Source organism: Suncus etruscus, chromosome 14 (assembly GCF_024139225.1).
Source record: "Suncus etruscus isolate mSunEtr1 chromosome 14, mSunEtr1.pri.cur, whole genome shotgun sequence".
In the NCBI taxonomy this organism is placed as follows: domain Eukaryota; kingdom Metazoa; phylum Chordata; class Mammalia; order Eulipotyphla; family Soricidae; genus Suncus; species Suncus etruscus.
The window spans coordinates 33,871,946-33,898,343 of NC_064861.1; the positions used below are offsets into that span (position 1 = coordinate 33,871,946).

General features: G+C 38.6%; 1 protein-coding gene and 1 pseudogene across 3 annotated transcripts in view; one reads left to right on the plus strand and one right to left on the minus strand.

Annotated features, from left to right (window-relative positions):
- Positions 1-26,398, plus strand: part of RAPGEF6 (Rap guanine nucleotide exchange factor 6) — a 210,760-nt gene that overhangs the window by 21,956 nt on the left and 162,406 nt on the right. For all 3 annotated transcript variants that reach the window (XM_049786707.1, XM_049786708.1, XM_049786709.1), the window contains exons 2-5: positions 3,566-3,636; positions 5,618-5,674; positions 8,393-8,476; positions 24,453-24,522. In XM_049786707.1, coding sequence (XP_049642664.1) covers positions 3,566-3,636; positions 5,618-5,674; positions 8,393-8,476; positions 24,453-24,522 — 282 coding nt within the window. The remainder of the gene's footprint in view (positions 1-3,565; positions 3,637-5,617; positions 5,675-8,392; positions 8,477-24,452; positions 24,523-26,398) is intronic.
- On the minus strand, positions 17,519-22,705 carry LOC126027500 (polyadenylate-binding protein 4-like; annotated as a pseudogene).

Sequence of the window (26,398 nt, forward strand, 5' to 3'; positions counted from 1 at the left end):
ATGGAATGCCTGGGGATTGAACCACGGTTCGTCCTAGGCTAGTGTGGGCAAGGCAGATGCCTTATGGCTTGCGCCACCACTTCAGCCCCATTGTTTTCTTTCTTGTTTTTTTTTTTTTTCTTTTTCTTCCTCTTTTTAGTCTTTCTTTTTCACTCTTATGGTCATTATTTGGTGCTTTTGTTGTTGTTGGTGGTGGTGGTGGTGCGGGTGCTTTTTTTTTTTTTTTTTGGTTAGTGTATTTTTTTTTAATTGTTATTTATTGGTTTTCTGTTATGATCTTTTATTTTTTGTCTTTTTTTGGTGGGGGCCACACCCTGTAATGCTCAGGGCTTACTCCTTGCTATATGCTCAGAAGTCGCTCCTGGCTTGGGGGACCATCTGGGACACAGGGATCAAATCATGGTTCCACCTAGGTCAGACGAATTACAAGGCAAACACTTTACTGCTGTGCCATTGCTCTGCCCCCCCCCCCCCCTTTTTGTCTTCTTCTAACAGAACCACACAATTTGAATCATATTGTTCTGCCTCATGAATTGAGGGGGAGAATAAAATGAATGGTACCAGGACCAAACAGTCATATGAACATTGAGTGGAAATAAAAAATGAACTTCAAGTAAATGTATAAATTAGAGTTTTAAAAAGTTGTCTATTTTTCTTCTCTCTGCTGTCTCATGTCTTTTGGCTAGTTGCGTGCTAGAATAAGAGTTTGGGAGCAATCTGCCTTAGTAAATTCTTTAGAAAGAGGATAAGGAGAGGCCGGAGAGATAGTACAGCGGCGTTTGCCTTGCAAGCAGCCGATCCAGGACCTAAGGTGATGAATCCTGGAGTCAGTATGGTCCCCCGTGCCTGCCAGGAGCTATTTCTGAGCAGATGGCCAGAAGTAACCCCTGAGCGCCACCGGGTGTGGCCAAAAAACAAAACAAAACAAAAAAGGATAAGGAGGTACATTTTATGTGAAAATTTAGCTTGTTCATATTTAATCAGGTGGCAATGTGTCAACCTAACATGAACGGTAAAATATTTTTCCTTTTGTCAGGAAAGTAAATAACTTCCACAATTTTTCTTTCATTAAGTCATCACATTTAGCTAAAATTATAAATTATATAATTTATCTATAAATTATAAATTTTATAAATTTATATATAAATTCATAGATTTTATATATAATGTAATATATTAATATTATAATTAATATATAATATAAAATATATTATACTATTTATATATTATATGCTGTATATATTATACAATAATATATAATATTATATGCTATATTATATATAAATTTATATAAATTGTAAACTATATATATAATTATATGGAGATTTTTAATACCCAGTTCATGAACAAGGGGTAAAGAAAGGTCCCCTAATTTTCATAATACAATGATTTTGTATTTTCATTATTAACAATTCTAATGGAATAGTCCCATTAGACTTTTTTTTGTATAATGGCATTTTTTACCACATAATCACCATCCATCTTTTTTCAGTGATAACTGGCACAAGAAAATAAAAGCTTTTGGAAGTTATATTCTTAGAGGAACATTGACAAACTGGGTCTTTTCCAACCGTGTAGTCAGCAAGGATACTTAATAATCTGGAACCTAGGGCTAAAGATGTATCTCTAAGGGCCAGAGCACTTGAGGTTCTGAGTTCAGTTTGTGTGCTGGTGACACTGTAACTATGAGACCCATACACTGAACCATCAACTATGTACAGCGGGGCTGAATATTACTGGAAGTGGTAGTTATACCTCTGATAACTGACGGGGAGCCCCATACCTTCTTAGAAATATTAAAGGAATTTGAGTCTATAAATGCTGAGAGGAAATCAAACTGTTTTTATATAATGTGGGGTCATTGAAGGAAAAAATCATGGTAATTTAAGCATGATGTTATGGCCATATGGCCAGGGAGATGGAGCTCAATGAACTGGAGCAGATGCTTTGCATGTAAAATTCTAGATTCAATTCCTGTCAAAGCATGCTCATTATCTAAAGTGACTCTGAACACCACTGAGTATGGATCAAAAGCAAAACAGAAAAACATAGAAACAGGAAATAAAAAAAATCTTTCATGTGAAATAACAATTGAAAAGATTTCTGACATTTATCTAAAGTGACTCTGAACACCACTGAGTATGGATCAAAAGCAAAACAGAAAAACATAGAAACAGGAAATAAAAAAAATCTTCCATGTGAAATAACAATTAAAAAGATTTCTGACATTCTTTAATAGAAATCATCAGCCAGGCTAATTTAGTGTTCCTGTCTGAATTTTAAAGAACTCTTATCTGCCTTTTCAGGTATCATGTAATTGAGTGATCTTATGGTTCTCCTTTTTCATATATCTTCTAATTGAATGTTTTTATGATTCTATCAGAATTAACAATCTGTCATGAATAGTTGTTTACATAGAATCAGAATCGTGTTGTGGGGCCAGAGAGCTAGCATGGATGGAGGTGGAGCGTTTGACTTTCATGCAGGAGGAGGGTAGTTTGAATCCTGGCATCCCATATGGTCCCCTGTGCTTGCCAGGGGGGATTTCTGAGCATAGAGCCAGTAACCCCTGAGCGCTGCCGGGTGTGACCCCCCCAAAAAGAATAAAAACACAGGATCGTGGTGTGTGTGTGTGTGTGTGTGTGTGTGTGTGTGTGTGTGTGTACCGTATTTTCCAGTGTATAAGACGACTCTTCAGTTTTAGTATATGTGCTGCCGAAGTGAGCACAAGACGACTCTTCAACCCATGAAAAACTTCCTAAAATTTGGGAGTCATTTTAAATGCCGGTATATGGCATGCTGAAACTTATTCCAGCTTCAGGGACGAATGATCCGCCCCCCCTCTTTTAAGAAATAACTTCTAAGACTTTTCGGAAGTTTTTCCTGGATTGAAGGGTCATCTTATACGCCAGGTATGTATGTATGTATGTATGTATGTATGTATGTATGTATGTATGTGTAGTTTGCTTTGTACACCTTACTCAGAGGTGATCAGGGCTTATTCCTAGCTATTTTCTCAGGTATCACTCTTGATGGAACTCAGTAACTCCATATAACCTGGATGGCGAATCTATGGCACGCACACAAAGGCCTTGCAGCTGGCACACGGGAAGGGGTCCTCAATTAAGATATATGGTGCGGTGGCAGGCGAGTGTGCTGGTGTCTTCTTTGCAGCTCACCTGGGCGGAACTGGCCCTGGGGAGGACTGGGCATTGTGCGGCAGTTTGGGCACTCGGGCTCAAAAAGGTTAGCCATCACTGCCATATAAGGTGTCAGGAATTGAACCTATGTCAGTTGCCTTCAAACTAAGTGCCTTGCCTGCAGTACTAGCTCTTTGCCCCCCCCCCCAATATTTTTTATTTGGGGGCCATATCAAGTAGTGCTGGGAGCTACTCCTAGCTTGTACTCAAGGAATTTTTGGGCACCATATGGTGTTAAGGGTTGAATTGCCCAGGTCTCCTGTATGTAAAGCATACATTCAATCAACTCCATTGAGCTAGCTCTACTGCCCTGCCATACTTATAAAAATATTTAAAAGTAATATAAAATATTTTATGTTCTACAGGATTTAAATACTATTTATTCCTACCTTCATGGAATGGAAATACTATCAAATCTCAGGGAACATCAACTTAGGTAAGTGTGATACTGTGTTTATGAATGAGCATACACAATTGTGCTATTGCAATTAGTTTGCATAAGTAGGTGCAGAGGACAATTATTTAGAGATTTTGTAGACTAAGCATAGGAATTTGCGTAAGTTATGGAACCATATTAGTCTTAACTTCTTAGCTACAGTTTTGTCATCAGTAAAAATAGTGATAATGAAGTGATCGTTGTTACAGTATATTGAGGATTAAATGAGAATAACTAGAATGCTCAGTGTGTGCAAGCCAGTGTGAGAACTTTTTTGTAGCTCATTTTTAATATTAGAGTCAAATGTTCAGAGCATGTACATTTTTTGTTTTGTTTTGTTTTTGGGCCACAGCCGGTAACACTCAGGGGTTATACTTCTGGTTATGCACTCAGAAATCACTCGTGGCTTGGGGGACTATCTAGGATGCCAGAGAGCAAACCCAGGTCCATCCTGGATCTACCTCGTGCAAGGCAAATGCCCTACAACTGTGCTATCACTCGGGCCCCTGTACATTCCATTTTAATGTTTTATGATACATTATAATGTATGTCATGTATCATTTTAATGTATTTTGATTCATTATAATACATTAAAATGGAAGGAATATTCCTTTTTATTTGGTGGTATTAGCTTTCTTTAATAAGACTCCAACATTACAAACTTCGTTTTCCTATTCTTTTGGTTTCTTTTAGGCCACAAAAGACAATAAAACAAAAACATTTCCAGCACTGTAGAGAACCAGCTGTTCTCTACACTTTGCTTCATGATTTAATAAAATGTGTTTTTCTTGCATGATTAGTTATATCCATCACTTTTTTTGTTCTTTAACTTTCTGGTTATGGATAAAAATGCTAATTTGTGGGGCCGGGCGGTGGCGCTAGAGGTAAGGTGCCTTGCCTTGCCTGCGCTAGCCTTGGACGGACCGCGGTTCGATCCCCGGTGTCCCATATGGTCCCACAAGCCAGGAGCGACTTCTGAGCGCATAACCAGGAGTAACCCCTGAGCATCACTGGGTGTGGCCCAAAAACCAAAAAAAAAAAAAAAAAAGCTAATTTGTCAAATGCTACAAATATCGATATCAAGAAGAAAATTTGAGTATTTAATAATACTAAAAGTATTTTTGGAGGTCACACCCAGTGGTATTTTGTTTGTTTGTTTTTGGGCCACATCAGCAGCACTCGGGTTACTCCTGGCTCTCTGCTCAGAAATTGCTCCTGGCAAGCACAGGTGACGATATGGGACACTGGGATTCCAACCACCATTGGTTCTGGGTTTGGCCGCCTTCTAGGCAAATGCCTTACCACTATGCTATCTCTCTGGTCCTGGTGCTCAGGAATTAATCCTGTCTTGTGTTCAGGAATCATTCTTAGTGGGGCTCTGTGGACTGTATAGGGTACTGGGGATTGTACCAGGGATAGCCATAAGTAAGGCAAGCACTCTAACAGGTATACTATCTCTTTTATTTTGATGGGGAGACACACCCATTAGTGCTCAAGAGTTGCCCTTGTCTCTGTTGTCACTCCTGGCGGGCTTGAGTGGACTATATGGGGTGGCCACAGATCAAACTCAGGTTAACCACATGCCATGCAAACGCTATGCACATTATACTATTGTTCTGGCCCCTAAAAATATTTTACAATTGCAAACACATTTAGGTACTCAGGTTTTTTCTCAACATTAGTCAGCAACTGTTCTTCACTTGTGGCTTAAAAGTGTTGTATAATTTTTCAAAATGCAAAATGTATACTTTTTCAAAATACAAAAGAGCATTGTTTAGAGTGAATTGACAGGTTATATGATGTGCATAAGAATATTATCCCTATTGCCCTATATTTTAATGGATACTGAAATTTTTGCATTAATGTATATATTTCATAACTGTAAATAGTGAAAATTTAGAGATAAATCCAGATTGTTTTAAGGTAATTAAAACTTCTTGAAACAAAATGTAATCAATTTTTTTGGAAATTAATATTTTAGATTAATGTCTGCAAGAGCACGCTATGAGAGATACAGTGGCAATCAGATTCTTTTTTGGTAAGTATTTTCCATAATTAGATTGTTAATTGCCTCAGTGTTTTATTTTTGGCTTTTGATCTTTACCCTGTGGTGCTCAGAGCTTATATTTGGCTCCCTGTGCTTCAGTGTTTTAAGTTTTTATTTTACATTGAAATTAGTTTCTAGAATAGTTTTTGTATAGCAAATTGAAATAAATTCATAAACTTTGAGCACTATCCAGGTGAACTAGAGAACAGGTCTCTTCAAGGCTGTCTTTAACTGTTTTGGAAAGGTTTTAACCTCAATCAATATTTGTTAGATTTGTATCTCTTTTTTTTTTTTTTTTGAGCTTCATAGAGATTCAGATTTTTGGTTAGACTTATTTTAGTTTATAGATGTTTAGGATTTTTCCATGTTTTTCATTTCCAAATGGGGACAGGAGGAAATTACTTTACTATAGTAAAAAGACTATATATAACAAGTCCACAGCTAATACCATATTCAGTAATAAAATTGAAGAGTTTTCCTTAATATCAGGTGTAGAGGAATTTGGTATACTCACCTTCACCACTGATATTCAGCATAGTATTGAAGCTCTGACCACAGTAATTTGGTAAGAAAGAGAGATCAAAAGGGATTCATATAAGAAAAGATGTTAAATGTCACTATTTGTAGATGTTATGATAATATGCATTTAAATTCCAAAAAAATCCACCAAAAATCTTAGAAATAATAAATAAGCCTTACAAGTAATAAACGTCTGTGTTTCTTTGCTTGCTTTCTCTACTCTGGAAACTCTCTTCACTTATATCTTAAATTCTCAAACTTATATCTATCTTTTTGACTTCTTTCATCTTTTTTTTTTTTTAATATCTATTGAAACCATTGTGATTTACAAAGTTCTTCATACAATGTATTAAAGCCAATCACGCCACCAATGTCAACCTCCGTCCTCTAGGGTTCCAGAATAACAGGAGCATTTAAGTTTTCATTAACATCACCAACACCTTATTTATCACCTGAGATCACTTGGCTCCAGGCCCCCATTATTTCATATTTGTGTTTCTCCTCCTTTCAATTTCTTTCCTTTTTTTTTTTTTCTCCTGTCAACTTCTTTCCTTCCTTCTTGCTCTACTTGGGGGCCGAGGGTATTCTAGGCAACTCCAGGTATTTCTTCATGCAGTTATTACAAATTCCACATAAGTGATATTCTGTATTTATCCTCCTTCTGGCTTACTTCATTTAACATAACATCTTCCATTTTCATTCATGTTGTAGCAAATTGCAAGACTGCATCATTCCTTATAGCTATATTGTATTCCATTGTAGAGATGTACCACATCTTCATGATGTACTCATCTGTTGTTGGGCATCTAGGTTGATTTCAAACCTTAGCTATTGTATTGAATGCTGCAATGAATAGTGGTATGCATACTTTAGTGTTTTTCTCTCCAGGGGATAACCAAAAGTGATATTGCTGTTTTGCATAGGAGTTGGACCAGGCAGCATTCCCACCAGCAGTGGATGAGAGTTTCCTTTCTCACAACATCCCTGCCAATACAAATTGTTCCCAGAATTTTTTAATATGTGCTATCCTTACTGGTGCAAGATGATACCTCATTGTTGTCTTGACTTGAATATCCCTAGTGATAAGTGATCATTAGAAGTTTATTTCCTGCCTGTTAGCCATCTGTTGGTCTTCCTTAGAGAAGTGTCTATTCATTTCCCTTTTCCTTTTTTGGGGGGTGAGGGGTACACCCAGTGTTGCTCAGGGGTTACTCCTGGCTCTGTGCTCAGAAATCACTTCTGGTAGGCTCAGGGGACCATATAGAATGCCAGGGATCGAACCTGGGTCTGTCCCAGGTTGGCCACGTGCAAGGCAAACACCCTATTGCTGTGCTATCACTCTGGACCCAGCTTTTCCCATTTTTTGATGAGGTTTTTAGGTATTGTGGAGTTAACCTCTGTGAGTATTTAGTATATCCTAGGTATCAAAATATAAAGATATGATGTGTTGAGTGCAAATAGTTTCTCCCAATTAGCTGTCTTTTGCTTTTAGCTCATGTTTCTTTTGCCATACAGAAACTTTTTAGTTTAATGTAGTCCCATTTATTCACATTTAGTCTATAGTCCTTGCCATTGGAATCCTATTACTGAAGACTTCGTTGAGGTCTTTTTTTTAAGTTATTGGGCCACATTTGACAGGGCACAGGAGTTACTCCTGGTTCTGTACTTGGGTCATTCCTGGCGGTGCTCAGGGAATCAGATGGAATGCCAGGTATCAAACCCGGGTCAGTCTCATACAAGGCAAATGCTATATCCAGTGTTATCTATCACTCCAACTCATTCTCACCTTTCTAAGTGAGATCTATTCAAGAAAAACTCACTTGCTTTACTTTACTAAAAAAATAAAAAATATATATGAAATAAATGATATAATTAGCAAGATGGAGTTAATGAACATGTATTTATGAAGTCTCTATCTTTAGTGATTTGGGGTGGGTGCTGACATCTGGCTCTATGCTCAGGAATTACTCTTGGTGGGCTGTTCTGTTGTTCCAGCCTAGTTTAGTGAGTTTCATTGCCCTCTGTAACATGGTATATATAAAACCTAAGACAAAGTCCTAATTAATGATACTTACTTTTAATGATTCACTATATTATCAGAACATATTTAGTGTTATGTATTTTATATTGACCTTATTTGTGAATGTGTATATCTTTTTTTCTCATTCATTTACTTATTCATTGAAACAGTTCAGAAACTATTGCCAGATGTTGGTATATCCTGCTTTCTGGATCTGTACTCATGAAAGACTCCATGGTCTTGCCTCCTTGCAGGTACGTTTACATTTGCCATTCAGTACACGTTGTAAGCAAAGTTAATATACTTGTTTATCTGTTGTTGTGGTAAAGTATTTTATGTAGGATGTTTTTTTGCTGTATGTGATACGTTTTAAGAATCTTTGTTGACATTGTAAAAACTTGTTAGGAATTAAGTAAGCAGTTCATAATTCTGTGGATGTAACTATGCTATTTACTTTATTTCCCCTTTGTTGTTTGGGCCACACCTAGTGATGCTCAGTGCTTAAGTGGGGCTTGGAGAACCAAATGGGGTGCCAAACTAGGGTTAGGCACACTCAAGGCAAGCTTCATACCTGAAGTATGATCTATCCAGACCCATATTTACTTATTTTTATTTATAGGTTTTTAAATTTTTATTTTAAGCACTGTTACTTACAATACTATTACTGGTAGGATTGTATGGGTATGTTTTAACACCATAAATCCTCTACCTGAGTATCCACTTCTACCAAGTTGTTCCAGTATCCCCTTTCCCTCAAGCTCAATTTTACAGACCCTCAGATTCTCTTGACTTTTTGTTTGTTTCTTTGTTTTGGTATCACACTTGGTAGTACTCAGGGATTATTCCTGGTTCTGCACTCTGTAATTACTCCTAGCTGTAATTAAGGGACCATATATGTTTTAGGGATTGAACCTGGGTCAGACCAAGGCAAGCACCTTACCTGCTGTCCTCTCTCTCCAGCCCTGACTATTTTTGGGGCATTTGTTTCTATCTTAGTGTCTCTTTTTATTGAAGATATCATCTTTAAGTTTGTACCAAGACATAGTATCTCATGTCTTTTATTTTTTTTTTAACTTATTTACAGGTTAAATGGAGTTATTTTGTTTTGTTTTGATTACCATACCTGGTGTGGGACTCAAAACTTAACTTTGATTCTGCTCAGGAATCATTTTTAGTAGTTTTTTTTTTTTTTTTTCATTTTTAGTAGTTCTTGGGAAACATATGTGATGCCAAGATTAAGCCAGTCAGTTAAGCTTCTTAAACCTTGTATTTCCTCTTTGGCCTCTTGACTTAACGGTTTTTTAATTTACTGTGGCGAGTGGTTAGAGGTAACATCTTTTTGTTTTATTTTTGCAATACTAGGTATCGAACTCATGTAAGGCATGGGTTCTGCCATTGAGACACATCCCTAACCCCAGAAGGCAGTATTTCTTAATATTTAGGAAATCGAGTTTAGAGTAGGACAAGCTTGGTTAGAATTCTAGTATTATCACTTATGACCGTTTCGTTTTTTTTTTAATTGATAATAGTAACAGCACCTCAGTGCCTCTGTGAGCTTTTATCAGGCTGCTTGCTCAGAGTTCTCAGAAGTTTGTAAAAGGTGACTTAAAAACCAGACTCCATGAGTTTTTTTTTTTAAATCTATGCTCAACTTTCATTTTGCAAGTTACATTATCCCATTTTATCTCAGTTTTCTCATTTGTAAATTAGAGATACTAATATAACTTGTTATATAGATTACTAGTTTTGAGGAATAAAATTATGGTAACAAAATAGAATGTATATAGAGTTAAAACCTTTTTGGTTATAAGTTATTTGAAAGTTATTAAGATAAATTATTGGTTTCGAGGAAGGTTTTGTTTTTGTGTCACATCTGGCAATGCTGAGGGGTTATTCCTGGTTCTGCATTCAGGCATCATTCCTGGTGGTCCTCAGGAGGCCATATGGGATGCCAGGAATTGAATGTGAATCTGCCACAGGCAAGGCTGCTGTGCTGTCACTCCAGCCCTTAAGATAAATTTTTTCTTGGGTTTTGATTTTTGGGCCACACCTGATGACACTCAAGGGTTACTCCTGGCTATCCGTTCGGAAATCGCTCCTGGTTTGGGGAACCAAATGGAACACCTGGATTCGAACCACCCTCCATCCTGGGTCTGCTGCATACAAGACAAACGCCATATGGCTGTGCTCTCTCTGTCCCCAAGATAAATTCTTAACTTTTTTTCTCCCTGGGGCCCACATCCAGCGATGCTCAGAGATTACACCTGTCTCTGTGCTCACAGTCACTCCTGGTGGTTCTTAGGGGACCATATGTGATGTTGAGGATCATATTTAGTTTGGCTACTTGCAAGGCAATTGTCTTACCTGCTGAACTATCTCTCTGCCCCTAAATTCTTAATTTTTTTTTTTTTTTTTTTTGGTTTTTGGGCCACACCTGGCAGTGCTCAGGGGTTACTCCTGGCTGTCTGCTCAGAAATAGCTCCTGGCAGGCACAGGGGACCATATGGGACACCGGGATTCGAACCATCTGCCTTTGGTCCTGGATTGGCTGCTTGCAAGGCAGACGCCACTGTGCTATCTCTCTGGGCCCAAATTCTTAATTTTTATAAGTAAAATTTTAAGTTGTGAAAACAGCTGGTTTCATCTAATTATTAGGTAAAATAAAGGTGGTAAGGGAGAAGGTAAATTTAGTATTAAGGGAATTCAAACTGTTAGAAATTCTTTATTTTTTTTTGGGGGGGCCACACCCGGTAACGCTCAGGGGTTACTCCTGGCTATGCGCTCAGAAGTTGCTCCTGGCTTGGGGGACCATATGGAATGCCAGGGGATTGAACCGCGGTCCGTCCAAGGCTAGCGCAGGCAAGGCAAGGCACCTTACCTCTAGCGCCACCGCCCGGCCCCCAGAAATTCTTAATATTTTGGGGACCTTAAGTTATGATTTGAAACTTGAAAATATAATGTCAGGGTGGGGGATTAAATGTACCCTGTGGTGCTCAACAAGCAACTCCCAATAGAGCTGGCTGAGGTATAGAGAGCCAAGACCTTGCAAGGTTGGGGAGCAACCTGGGTTGCCTACATATAAAAGCATTCACTGTAGCCCATGGAACTATCTCCCCAGATGCACAAAGTTTAACTTTAGAGGTGGTGGTGTTTTTTGTTTTGTTTTGTTTTGTTTTGTTTGAAGACAAAGGGGATACATCCAGGCTTACTCAAGGCTTTTTTTCTCCAGGATCAGTCTTGATAATGCTTGGGTGACTGTATGCTATGCTGGCATCAGACCCTAGTTAGTCACATGCAAGGAAGACCTGTAGTCTCAACAATGGGGCTGGAGAAATAGTGCCGTAGTTTGCCTGTACATAGCCAAATAGGTTTTAATCCCTAGATTCTGATTTGGTCACTTGAGCCCTGCCAAAAGTAATTTCTGATTACTGAGCCAGGAGTAACCCTGGAATATATCTGGATGTGTACCAGAAACAAAAAATTATTACGTGACTATTGTATAATAATTTCAGTGCTTTTGTGTAATCTGTTAACGCTACCTTGTAAGATTCAAGGAAAATAGGAAAAATTATGTTTCTGCAGTTGGTCATGAGTCTGAAAGTTTATCTGTCTTTATTCTTTTACTATCCATTTTATTGCATCTACTCTCAGCCATTTGTGTTCTTGTAGGTTAGTACTTTAAATAATCTTTATATAGTTGAGTAAAGCATTTGTGAAAATTCTTGTTCATGTGATGGCACTTGTATTTTTTTTTTTGTAGGATATATTTAGCAGAGAATTGTTGGCTCATAGAACATATTTTTTATTCACCATTAACTTTCATTGCAAGATATTACTAGTCTATATAGCCTACCATGCCAGAACTATATCATAATTCATATTTCATACTCCCCAACACTCAGTGTTGTTCTTTAGATTAATCTTTGAACTCCTTATTTTAGTTACTTTGTTGTATACATTTATCTCATTACAGTTTGATATGCATATTATACTTGCTGATGAGTGAATACTTGTTCATTTGAGTAACTTTTTTGTAAAGTACACCTTCAAGCCTTTCCCATTTTTTAATAATGCAGAGATGTAAACATTCTTTGAATAGAAATGTTTGGTTTAGGACCAAGGATGTAAGTTCCTTTGTATGTGTGAGGCCCTAGACTCCATCCAATTTCCTCAAATAAAGAAAATAAAAATTCTTGGTTATGTTGTTGCAAATGTCTCTCACTTCATTCTGTACCTTTATCATAATATTTTTGCATGAACATAAGCTCTTAACTCTAATGGGAAATAATTTAGCTTTTTCCTTTTTGTTTTTTTATTTTTAATAGTGGCTATAGACCCAGTGATGCTGTAACAGGGATCCAACTATAAGCCTCGAAAATATTTGAAATGTGCTCAGTTGCTTTGAATTATATCCCTGGCTCTTTTCTTATATCAAATAACTATTCTTATTTCTCATATCAATATATTTTTCTAGAACTTTTCTTGTTTTCCATTAACCCTTAGAGCTATAGTATACATAGACTTGCTTTTAATGATTTCCCATATAGACATATGGATTTCTGCTCTTGGGGCACACCTGGTGATGCTCAGGGGTTATTCCTGGCTATGTGTTCAGAAATCACTCCTGGCTTGGTAGATCATATGGGATGCCAGGGATTGAACTGAGGTCTGTCCTGGATCAGTTGCATACAAGGCAAATGCCCTACCACTGCACTATCACTCCAGCCCCTCCTATATGTACTTTTTAAGGCAATTTTAATTTACTTTATTTAAAATATTTATGTCACATAGCTGACATAGCTGATCATAATACATTTTTTTTAGTTAAGTGGGAGAGAATTTTTTTAAACAGAAAAAAAGGAAATACAGAATAAAGAGGACAAAAATAAAGTGTTTGAAAATTATTGTATCTCTAATGAGGTCATTAAATCATTGTCAAAGGTTTAGTAAGCTCTTATAGCTATTTGACTGTTCTGTTATTTCATTTGTTTTTGAGCATCAGCTGGCTTCAGAGAAACATTGACGCCTAAGTTGTGTTTCTACAGTGATGACAATAGTATAATGGAGTTGTCGCATGGCCACATTTTTCCAGAAATTCCAAGCACTATTGCTTATACTGTGGCTTTTGTGGGGCATGCTTTTAGCTTCCAGGGCTTCCAGAAGTTCCGGAAGGTGGGGGAGGGTACCTGCACTCACTCCAAAAATAGTCCTGATGATATCAGCCCATGTGCCAGCATACTTGGAATTTTGATCAGATTGGTGTCTTTATAGAGAGCCAAAGAGTGGTGAAGCAGGGCCATTGGCAAAGCACCATTGTGTGTGATGGGTGTAGCAGGCATGACTTTGGCAGAATGGTGACTTAGCCCACCCTTTCCTACCAAAATTGCTAGCTTTCAGCTGTGTGGCCAGTGTATCCATAAATTTTCACAGCTAGATTTACATCTCTTTCAATAACAGAGTTAGTCTATGAAGCTGGCTGGGTGTAGACATGGCAACTATGTTTTCCGTATGTTCTTTTTCAATTCATATTAATTTCCACTTTTTCTATAAATTGAATATCCACTCTGTGGACTTATCTCTGGATTTCTATATTATTACACTTTGTCTACCTGCTTAAGTGCCATAACTGATAATCAAGAAGCTTCATAATGTGTCTTGAATTATAATAAATTACTGCATTCCACAGTATTTATATTATTAATTTAACAAGTCACTAATGTGTAAGAGATATTTGCATTTCTACAAGTCACCAACTTTTAGCCTATTGGTTTAGTCGTTGTAAAGTGATTTCAATTTTAATTTCCTTTTTTTCCTCCTTTTGGGGGGTGGGTTTTGGGTTATTGGGCCATGTCCAGTGGCGCTCAGGGATTACTCCTGACTCTGCACTCAGAAATTGCCCTGGCAGGCTTGGGGGTGCCATATGGGATGCTGAGGGTAGTACCTGGGTCTGTGCCAGGTCGGCTACATGGGATGCCACGGATTGAATGCAGGCCAGTTGCATTGCAAGTTAAGAAAGCACCTTACCTGCTGTACTATCTCTTCATTCTCTGGCTACTCGTTTTCAATTTATTTTGAGATTTATTCTTGTTATGTTTACCAATATTACTTTTCATTACGACTTTCTTGTAATGATATACAAATACCTGTTGAAGCTTCAACTGTGGATTGACTTTTATTTATTTCCTGATTTGGAATATTTTACTCATTTAAATTGAGATAGCATTAGTATATGACTGTATACATTTCAGATAGAATTTTATTTTTGCTCAAAGTATATGTTGCTATATATATATGCTCTAACACCCACCACCAAACTACCATCAGTGCCTTTCCATTATAGACCTTAGGACTTTTAAGTTTATATTTTATTTCATTTTTTAATTTTTGAGGCTACACCTAGCAGTGCACAAGCAAGTGTGCAAGGCAAGCACTTTCCCCTCCCCCATTGTCCTAGTGTTTCCTTCCGTAACTTATCATACCCTACCCCAGTTGCAAGCTTCTTACTGAAGACCAAGTCTTCTCTTAATTTATGTTGCCATTGGGCTTTGATATTTTCCTACAAAGTTTCTTCATATCCCACATAAGAGAGATCATTCTGTGTGTGTTCCTTTCCCCCAACTGATTCAACTTAATAGGATGCTCTCCAAATCCATCCCCATTGCAGTAAATTGCATTTATTTATCTTTTCTTATGGCAGAGTAGTATTCCATTATTCACATGGATACCAAACTAGGGAAAGTGAATACTTTAGTTTCTTTACCTAATCATCTGTTCATGTGCATTTGGGCTTTTCCATATTTTGCTTGTATATAGTGTTGCAATGTCTTATCTGCATTTTGCTTTTACATTCCAATTCTGGAAATAAATGTATATTCTTGAGGTATATATTCCCAGGATTGGAATTTCTGGATGATATGTGACTCAATTTCTAGCTTTTTAAGGTATTTTCATATTATCTTCCAAAAAGGTTAAGCCAGTCAACATTCTCACTAGGCAGTTAACGAGGGTTCCTTTTCCCCATCATTCTCATCAACATTGGTTGTTGTTTTTGATGAGTTTTAGTCTCTGTGGTGTGAGGTGATATCTTAGTTTCATTTTTATTTGCATCTCCCTGATGATTAGTGATTAAAAAGTAGTTTTTTTCAAATGCTTTTTGGCCATTTGTATTTCTTCTTTGATGAAGATTGTTCATGTTTTCTCCCCATTTTTGATGGTGTTGGATTTTTCTTTTTTCCTTGTAGAATTCTACTAGTGCTTTGATATCTTGGATAGTAACCCTTTGTCAGATGAGTGGTGGGCAAATAATTTATCTCAGTCTGTGGGCTGTCTTTGTATTCTGGTCATTGTTCTCTTTTTTTTTTTTTAATTTTTGGGCCACATTCTGTGACACTTGGGCTACTCATGGCTATGAGCTCATAAATTGTTCCTGGCTTGGGGGACCATATGGGATGCTGGGGGATTGAACCAATTCAATCAATTCAATATTGGAGTCATGTCGGGAGATCAAACTGCGGTCCATCCTAGGCTAGCACAGACAAGGCAGACGCCTTACTGCTTGCACCACTGCTACGGCCCCTTTGAAGTTCTAAAGCTTTTAAGTTTAATGTAGTCACATTTGTTTATCTTTGTGCTTCTACTAGCAAAGTTATCTTTTTTTTTTTTTTTTTTTTTTTGGTTTTTGGGCCACACCTGGCGGTGCTCAGGGGTTACTCAGAAATAGCTCTTGGCAGGCACGGGGGACCGGGATTCGAACCAACCACCTTTGGTCCTGGATCGGCTGCTTGCAAGGCAAACGCCGCTGTGCTATCTCTCCGGGCCCTAGCAAGGTTATCTTTAACCTTTAAAGATGCCTCTGACTTTAACATCATGGACATTTCTGCTTATATTTCCTTTATGTAACTTAATGGATTCAGGTTTGATACCTAGGCCTTTATTTTGATTTGACTTTTCTGTGTGCTTTTAGAAAGAGGCATGAGGGCCAAAGTGATAGTACAGTGGATAGGGCATTTGCCTTGCATACAGTCAACCGTGTTTGATCCTTTGATCTCATATGGTCCCTTGAGCTTGCCAGGAGTGATTTCTGAGTGCTGAGCCAAAAGTAACTCCAGGCAGGCTTGGGGGAACAAATAGAATACCGAGGATCAAACCTAGGCTGGCCACACGTCAGGCAGATACTGTGATTGCTACATTCTCTTCAGCCCCCAGTTTACTTTTTCAATTTGAACTTTTTAAATGTTGATTTATCACATAACTAAGAATATTTTTCTTACCACAATCATGTTTGTAATCAAGGTGTTTAAATAGAGATATTAATTTTAAAAAAATGAATACTTTTCTTTTGGGGGGGCATTTTGACCACACCCAATGACGTTTTGGGGTTACTCTTGCCTATGTGCTTAGAATTCGTTTCTAGCTTGGGGGACCATATGGGATGCAAGGGTATCGAACCACGGTTCCTCATAAGTTAGCCGCGTGCAAGGCAAACACCCTACCGCTGTGCCACTGCACTGGCCAATAAGTAATACTTTTATGAATCCTGGCATTTTGTTTCTTATATAGTCTTTCTGCTCTAATTTTTTGTCCTTAAATATATTTTACTAGACTATACTTTTATATTATGCTATACCTTTATACCTTTATATGATATGATATTCTATTATATCATACATATCATGTCATATTATGTTGTATTGTATTATATTAATAATAACTCAGTTAAAAGCTAAAGGTCATCTTTCTGAAATCACCACAGTAGATATGCATGCTCATGCTTTATATTATTTTTGGGGGGAGTGTGAAGAGGGAGATTCACCCATACTTGATGGCTCAGATGCCATTTCTAGTGATGCTCGGGGACTTCCTAGGATCAAACTTGTTTCTTCATGCAAGCAGGCACTCAATTCTTTTGAGCTCTTAGCCCATATACGCATCTTTTTAAAGAAATTTATTTAAGCATTATGATTACAAAAATGTCTTCATAACAGGCATTTTACTTCACTCTCTCTTATCATTGTCAAGATAGTTGTCAGTGCAGTTAGTGCTCTTTTTGTGGTAAGCTTCATATCATGGGCTGGTCCTTTTGGCCCTCATCTCCAATGTCTCTGGATATTATTACCATATTAAAAAGTCAAATCTGAAGCACCTAGAAATTTTCAATTAAAAGAATACATTATCTGGGTTCTGTACTGACCAAGATAGTGTTAACTTTTTTTCTATTGTGGTTCTTGGTGTTGAAGCTCTAAACCTTGAGCTGAATTCTGTGGAGTTATTTGGTGTTTGGATTGGTGTTTCCTACTCTAGGAGGTAACAGCAGCCATAGTGCCTACCTTCTGAGCAGCTTTTTTCTTGGCATGATGGGTCTTTAGAACTGCCACAAAGGTTCATTCACCTTGGATCTGATTGACTCGGGCTATTCCTGCATTTACAGGAGCTCCAATTTGATCTCCAGTAGTATGCCCATGATCTTGCCCATCAGGTTTAAGTCTATTATCTGGATATGTGGGAACATATGTTTTCCCAGCATCTGTTTCTTTTTTTTTTTTTTTTTTTTTTGTGGTTTTTGGGTCACACCCGTCAGTGCTCAGGGGTTATTCCTGGCTCCAGGCTCAGAAATTGCTCCTGGCAGGCACGGGGGACCATATGGGACGCCGGGATTCAAACCGATGACCTCCTGCATGAAAGGCAAACGCTTTACCTCCATGCTATCTCTCCGGCTCCTTTTTTTTTTTATTATTATTTTTTATTGATTTTTTTTTTGATTTTTTAATTTTAATTATGACAACAAAGATGCAAAGAAAGAGGAAAGGGTAAAGTTACAGTGGAAGCCCAATCACCCATAAACAAAATTCGCGGTATTCCCATCGATGATATCCCAGCCTTGAACTTTCAGCCAAAGAACATTAAGAAAAACAAAACTAAACCCAGGTACAATACAATTACTTTGTCCCTCAAATCCCCAGTTGTAGTACATACTGTTTCTTAGCAGCACACATTATAATCTAAAGACATTAGACTTATGTAACTCTTTAAACATTGAGGGCAAAGTACATTTCTCTAGTTCCATGCACATGCTTACTAGTTTAAGTTAACCTCAAAAGTTTTAGTGGGTTGTTTTTCTTAAGGATTGGAGTCAAGGGAACTTAGTAAAAAACGGTATTAAAGTGGCATTTGTTTGCATAGGCTCACCAAAACATAAGGGACATGGAAAGACAAATTATGGTCTAAATACAAGGAGACCCTACCCCTGAAGTTTCCTGGCATAGGACTGACTCTGGGCTCCAGGCAAACTAGTTTGTCCAATTCAAGTCATCATCTGTAGTGGCAATACACCTCCATTCCTCACATAGTCTCTGTTGTTGGTATCATGCTTCTGTATTAAAGATCCTGGAGTCTGCATATCCCATATTGCAGTCAGGATGGTGCAGAGCATGCTCTCGTTTCACCTCACACTTAAGGGGTACTAGAGAGAACCATGTCCTGTAGAGCAGGTCATTGTTGTTGTCAAGTCTTCTCAGTGTAAACGGAAGTCTCTTTTTAGGAGGTCGATGTCAGACCCTTGGTAGTGTCTTTCCTGGTAGAGGACTGCTTCCAGCTGTTGCTATAAGAGACCTTGGATGTTTCGTAGATAGCTTGCCTGGTTCTGGCGTGAATGGATGACCATTCTACTGAGGCCTGTGCCAGGTCATTATATCAATGTTCAGGGTGTAAGGTACATTGTACTGAGATTTATTAGATAAGAACTTATCTATATGTATGGTGTTTTCCCATTTTAATGTGTCTATGCAAACAAGGATCAATGCCATGAAGCGTTATTGGTGCATCTGGAGGCAATAGGAACAAGACCAGCAATTTCCATGACATAGTTCAATCATAGGCATCAAACTGAGGGACAGTTCCAACAACAATCTATACTAAACAGCTTACAAAGAAAAGACAAGATGAAAAGTGGAAAGAAACATGGTAGAAAAATATATAGAAAGTTACATCAGTTAAAGAAAATAACCATAAAATATTCAAAAGATATATGTGTTCAATATGTGTTCAATTTGTGTCCTTCTATATAGTTCTGGGATTTGTTAGAACTACTGTATGTCTTAGGTCAGAGATTAAAACTATGTGTTACTAAAGTTAAGAAGGGTAAATCTGGGGTACTGATGGTTGGGAGAAGCAAATAGCGCCCCCGCGCGGTTTGCAAAATGTAGACTGGTATGAAATTTCCAGTGACAGCCTGAGTATAACTGAGCAGCTATCTGCCACCCACCAGATCAAACTCCACCCCCTAAGCCCCACCCTAGGCCAGTGTCCTGGCCTGCCTGGGAGTGGGGAAAACCCAGGGTGCCCCGTCAACTCCTTCCAGGAACCCACCTGGAGATCCGGAGGAATGGGGTAGAGGGGGGTCGGGTGACCCAGGTCCGGGCCCCCCTGACCCTAGGCCGGACCAAAAGGCCGCTGGCACATGGGGAGGCCTGCCAGCTGCCCGTCCGTGCCAGCTAAAAATCCTGCTCCAGGAAGGGAAAGAGACGAGACCCTCCCAAGCCCGAAGGACAGGGATTTGAGCCCCACCCTAGGCCAGTGTCCCGGCCTGGCCTGGGAGTGGGGAAAACCCAGGGTGCCCCGTCAACTCCTTCCAGGAACCCACCTGGAGATCCGGAGGAATGGGGGAGAGGGGGGTCGGGTGACCCAGGTCCGGGTCCCCCTGACCCTAGGCCGGACCAAAAGGCCGCTGGCACATGGGGAGGCCTGCCAGTCAGCATCTGTTTCTATTCCTGGGGAAGTACTGCAGCCAACATGGAGTTGTGATATTCTCCTGACAAAGCAAAATCCTGCACAGATACCACTGGCTGGGGCACCTGCAAAGGTTGCAGGGCAATGTGGGGGCTGTGAACACTGCGTATTTGGACATTGTGACATTTTGAGGGGCAATGGCAGCCAGAGCATCTCAAGGCTCTAACGTCTGCACAGTCTGGGGATGCCTCCAGACTGGCAGCTGTCAGTCAGCCCTTCTTGGGTGGCACCAGTTCTACCAAAGTCCATAGCCAAGTAGTCTGGGCACTCAAACCTGACTCTCTTAACTATATAGGGAGTCTACAAGAGACTGGATGGAGCATTACGAATTGGAGCCAGGTGACAAAAGAGTTGGACGAGGTCCAGACTGGCATATAACTTTTGGTCTTGGAAGCCTTGAGGTCTCTCCCACTTTGTAGCCTGTGTAGATTAGGCCTAATCTGTGCCTTCTGATTAGATGAATGATACAAGCTCTTCTTGAGCCTCTGGAACAGCTGGCACAAAGTAGCCCCCAGATGCAGGCTGGAATTGGATCAAGATGGCATTGGCGGGGCCGGCAAGGTGGCGCTAGAGGTAAGGTGTCTGCCTTGCAAGCGCTAGCCAAGGAAAGGACCACGGTTCAATCCCCTGGTGTCCCATATGGTCCCCCCAAGCCAGGGGCAATTTCTGAGCACGTAGCCGGGAGTAACTCCTGAGCATCTAACGGGTGTGGCCCGAAAAACCAAAAAAAAAAAAAAAAAGATGGCATTGGCAGGGAGCACTCTCCTGCTGGCCAATTCCTGGATGTACTGGTTGGTCAGGTGAGCTTTTCTGGGCCAGGGCAATACACAAGGCTTAGAGCCCATACTATGGCCATTCATCTCATTGACTACTTTGATTGCCTCTTCAGGAGAAGAGAAACAGATAAAGCGAAGTTCTTTGCTTCTCCCATCTTTCAGCATTACCTTCACACTGGTGACGGATCTAAAAGGAGAAAACCGTTTTCATGATCAATGGTGTCATCCAAGCCTTTTTTTAAAGCTTGATTGATGGAATGATTGATTGGTTTTGGTTCACACGCAACAGTGCTCAGGGGTACTCCTGGCTCTATACTCAGGAATTGCCCCTGGCAGGCTTGGGGATCATACAGTCTACTGGGAATCGAACCGGGTCCCTCACGAGTTAGTCGCATGTAAGGTAAATGCCCTACCAGTTGACGCTTAGGGGTTACTCCTGGCTATGTACTCAGAAATTGCTCCTGGCTTGGGGAGACCACATGGGACGCCAGAAGATCAAACCATGCTAGCGCTTGCAAGGCCTTACCTCTAATGCCACCGCTCTGACCTCTCTTTTAAAAAAAAACAAAAAAACAAAACTTTATTTTTTATTTATTTATGTCATCCAAGTCTTAATATACAGATTGACCCCCGATATTGACTCATTTCCACTGTTCAAATTTACTTTTTAACTCTACCTCCCATTCAGCTATCTTTTGTGCAACGCCTACAAATATAACTTTGCCACTGATTTCTTTTCCATTCATCTCTTCTATGACCTTATTGCATCCTTGTGTTTTTCATGATTCATAAAGCCAATGCCTTTGGATTTCCCACAGGGATATCTCATCACCTTAACATTTAAGGTCTTACCAAATTGGCTGAATACCTCTTACAGACTCTGATCATCCACCTCTTCCCCAAAGTTTTCATATAAACATTGGTGAATTCCTTGGCCTTGTTCTCTTTAAGTTTTAAAAATATATTATGTAGTCTGAGTTTAGACAAACATAAAACGATTGTTCTACTGGTGCTAGGGGGATATTATAGTAGGTAGGTTGCTTGCCTGTGTGTAGCTGACCCTAATTTGATCCTTAGCCCTTTGGATACCCCTGAACCCAGCTAGGAGTGGTCTCTGAGCACAGAGCCATGCAGGATTAAATTTGTAGCTCTGTGTAAGAAAAGGATGACTAAGATTTTTAAATAAACAAGTCTTAAGTTTTGTGAAAAATTAAACTTTATATAGTTCACTGTCTCATAAAATTACTGTATAATCAAACCATTTTAATAAATATCTGCACCTTTTTGATTTTTTTGTTAGTGGATTTTTTATTTTGTCATTTGGATTTTTTATATAATATGGTTCTTACTTTTCTTTTTGTAATATTTTATAATTATTTGGGGTCACACAGTGATGCTCAGGGTTTTACTCTTGGGTCTGCATTCAGGAGTTACTCCTGGTGGCTTAGGTAAAGATAGGGGATGCTGGGTATCAAACCAGAGTCAGCAAGCACCCACTATACTATTGCTCCAGTCCCTATTTTATAATTTCTTTTAAGTGAATTCTGCATATATGTATATGTTAACCTTTACTCATAATTGGCTAGCATACTTTGTATTTACCCACTATTACAAAAATTTGTTTATCTTTTTTGGAAGGGCCACACCCATTGACGCTCAGGGGTTACTCCTGGCTCTGCGCTCAGAAATTGCTCCTGGCTTGGGGACCATATTGGATGCCTCGGAAGGGGGGGGGTGGGGGGACCGAAGCGTGAGCAAGGCAGATGCCTTACCTCTAGAACCACACCGCCGGCCCAAGTTTGTTTGTCTTTTAACATAAAAAGTTAGTCTTTTCAGATTTGCTTAGAAATCTTTCAGGGGTAGTATAGAGGTAAGGCTCGTGCCTTATATGCAGCTACCTGAGTTTGATCCCTGCCACCACATGTTGATCCTCCAGACCCTACCAGGAGTGATCCCTGAGCTCAGCCAGCGATGATCCAAAAGCCAACAAAAAGACTTTAAAAGAATGTGAAAATACTTTTAGTACTAATCCTAAAAGTCAGCCAGGCTTGCTGTTGTTGTTTTGCACAAATTTTATTAGATGATCTTTATGTTCCACTAGTTTTACATATTTCCCCTAATTTGCTATCCTTTGTTAATATGATACATAAGTTTCAATGCCTGTTTTTGCTCTTGTATTTATCCAGTTTTATTTTATTGAGAGGGGAGTAGGGAAATTTGAGCCATACTTGGCTGTGTTCAGGGATATATAAGTCAAGTACCTAAAATCCGATTATATCTGATCCCAATATTTTTTTTCTGTAACTCCAGCAGTGCCCAAGGCTTACTCCTGTCTCTACTTTCAGAAATTAATTCTAGCAAGGCATGAGGTCCTACTGGGAATTGAACTTATGTGCAAATCAAGCACCTTACCATTTTACTATTGCTGTCATTTTCCCTCTTTCCCTTTTCTCCCCCCATGTACACACACACAACTATTATTACTTTTTGTTGTTTTGGTACCATACCGTGTTTTTTAGGGCTTACTCACAATGTGCTCAGAGATAATTCTTGGCACAGCTAAGGAAAATAGTTATACTAGGAATTAAACTCAGTTCATCTGTGTAGAAGGCAAATACCTTACCTACTATTTAAGCGCTCTAGTCCCAACACTATTTCTTAGAAATAATAAATTGCTTTTGAGGCCAGGAATGTTGCTTATAATAAAGTACATGGCCTCTTTGTGTGTTTTCCTGAATTTCAACCCCAGGGCATGACCAACTGTTGACACAGTCCCAGGGCCACATGACCAAATATCAATCAGTAGCAACCCTTGATAGTTCTCTAATTTATTCAAAGTGAATTTTTTACATCTTTTAAAGAGCTTTGATTCAAAATACATTGGTTGATGTTCAAAAACTTGATGTTAGGAGGCTGGAGCTATAGAATAGTGGACAGGTGCTTACTTGCCTTTCACATGACTAATCTACATTTAATCCCTAGCAGCCAGTATTGTCCTCTAAGCCGCAGAAGAAATAATTCTGAATAAACACATTACAGCTGGGTGTGTGACCCAAAACAATAAAGTGCTTGAAGTTAGGTATGAGTTAAAAGAATTTTAAAGGGGCTGAAGTGCAGTAGGGTGTTTGCCTTGCACATGGCTGACTCAGGATGAATCTGGGTTCAATCCCCATCGATCCAGATGGTTAGTTCCCCAAGCCAGGAACGATTTCTTAGCACATAGCCAGGAGTAACCCTGAGCGTCACCATGTGTGGCCCCAAAACAAAACAAAACAAAAATAATTTTAGAGACTAGTTCATGGCAGGAATTTAATATTAGTCACAGGAAGCTTCAATAAAAATGTTTTTAGAGAAAATTTTTTCTTATTTGTTTTGGTTTTGGGGCCACACCGAGGGGTTACTCCTGACTATGTTCAGAAATTGCTCCTGGCTTGGGGGACCATATGGGATGCCAGGGGATGGAATCGCTGTCTATCCTGGGTCAGCCTTGTGCAAGGCAAATGCTCTACTGCTGCGCCATTGCTCCGGCTTCTAGAGGAAAGTATTTTTAAAGTAAATTAAAAATATGTGATAGGATCATAATTTTATGGTTAATATCTAGAATATTTTCCTATGTTGCTACATTTTATTTATCACTTTTGCTAAAGAACCTGTTTTTCTGTTTTTATAGTTTTGGTAAGCAGTTTGGAGGAAAAAGAGGCTGTGATTGTCTTGTATTAGAGCCTTCAGAAATGATTGTGGTAAGAATGTTGAATTATTTTTGATATGGTTCAGTTTCAAATTGAAATGTTTACAGGTTTTTAAATACCTAAGGAATTTTCATTCCTATAATTTCTCAGATATTTTAATAAGCACTTAGGCATATATCAAATTTGATAAATTTTCTTCTGATCTAAAATTTTCTGATTCTTTGTGAGAATTTTAAGCATTATGTTTATATATAACTCCCAAATTTGGTAATTTCTCTTACTACTCTACCAGAGGATTTAAATAAAGATTTGTAAAAAGGGACCCAGTGTTTTTTTTTGGTTTGTATTTTTGGGTCTCACCCAGTTGTGCAGAAGGGTAATTGATGGCTCTGCACTCAGAAATCACTCCTTAAGGGCTCGAGGACCATCTGGGATGCCAGTTATTGAATCCTAGTCATTTGCATGCAAGGCAAGTGCCTTATCCGCTGTACTGTTGTTCTAGCCTCAAAACACTGATTCGTTTAAGTCATTTTCTTTTCCATTCAGTTTAGTTAATAGTTGTTGAACATCTGTATTCTGTGCCTGGACTTGAGGGACATAAGAGGTGGATTATCTTGAAGTAAAATATTATTTTCGAGGGCCGGAGAGAAAGCTTGGAGGTAGGCATTTGCCTTGCATGCAGAAGGGCAGTGGTTCGAATCCCAGCATCCCAGATTGTTCCTGAGCCTGCCAGGAGCGATTTCTGAGCATAAATGGAGCCAGGAGTAACTCCTAAGCACAGCTGGGTATAACCCAAAAACCAAAAAAAAATTTTTTTTTTAATTTGCCCTTAATATTTTTACTTTGATTGTATGTAAGAAATAATTATATACATTTTCCTAAGAAAATGTAAAGAAAGAACTTTAGAAAATCCGACTTCACTTTAGTCATTTGAAGAATCAGGGATACAGCTTTCCTTTATCTGTGTTGAGATGATCTTTCTAGAAATAACTTACACTGAATGGACTCATTGTCCTTCTAGCATCTCATAGGATGATCATGTCATCTGATTTTACTTGAAGTTTTGAAAGGTGAGGTTGAATTCTTAGTGAAGTATTTTAACTTCAGTGGCTTGATCTGAACCACATTTCTTTTTAATGATTTGTGGTTGAATTAACATCTTCAATTAGTTTTTCTTCCTCTTTCCCAAGCTGAGTTCATCTGCATTCTCCTAAACTGAGTATCCTAAATTTCATATAACTGGATCTTAGAGTTCCTTTTTAAAAGAAGAATATGTATTACTCATTTTCTTAATATTGCAGAATGCTGTCTACAGTTGAAATATTTACATATTGCTCAAATTCAGTTTGTTGAAGACTTGTACTATGTATTGTTAAATGTTTCCCTTAACTGTTGATATACATGGCATGTTTGTTAAAGTTTTGAGTTTTCTCTTTAAAATAAGTATATTAGTAAGGAATACTTAAGTGTGCAGTTTGTTAATATTGAGATACTAAGGAATGCAGTGTTTTTTTGATATATCAATTTGTATTCCTCGTGTTCTTGGGTTTTTTTGTTTTGTTTTGTTTTGATAAAATAACCTTACTGTAAAAATTTCCATCCTTTCTATAATTTTGTACAGTCATCAAGTTAAGGGATTAGATTTTCTTTTTTTCTTTTTTGTTTGACTTTTGGGGAAGAGGCTATCCCTGAATGCTTAACCCAGCATTTCTCAGGAGGCTTTCCCATTCTAGAACTTGAACTTAGAGACCTCTGCATGCCAGGATTTATTCTAGCTCTCTGAACTGTTTCCTTAACCCTTAAATTCCCTCTTTTACAGCCAAGGGTAAACTAGTATTTGCCCTGCCCCAAACCTAGATTTAATAACTAGAGTTAAACCTAGAATTATTTTATCTAAAGCTCCTGCTTATCTCTTTGGAGAGTAATA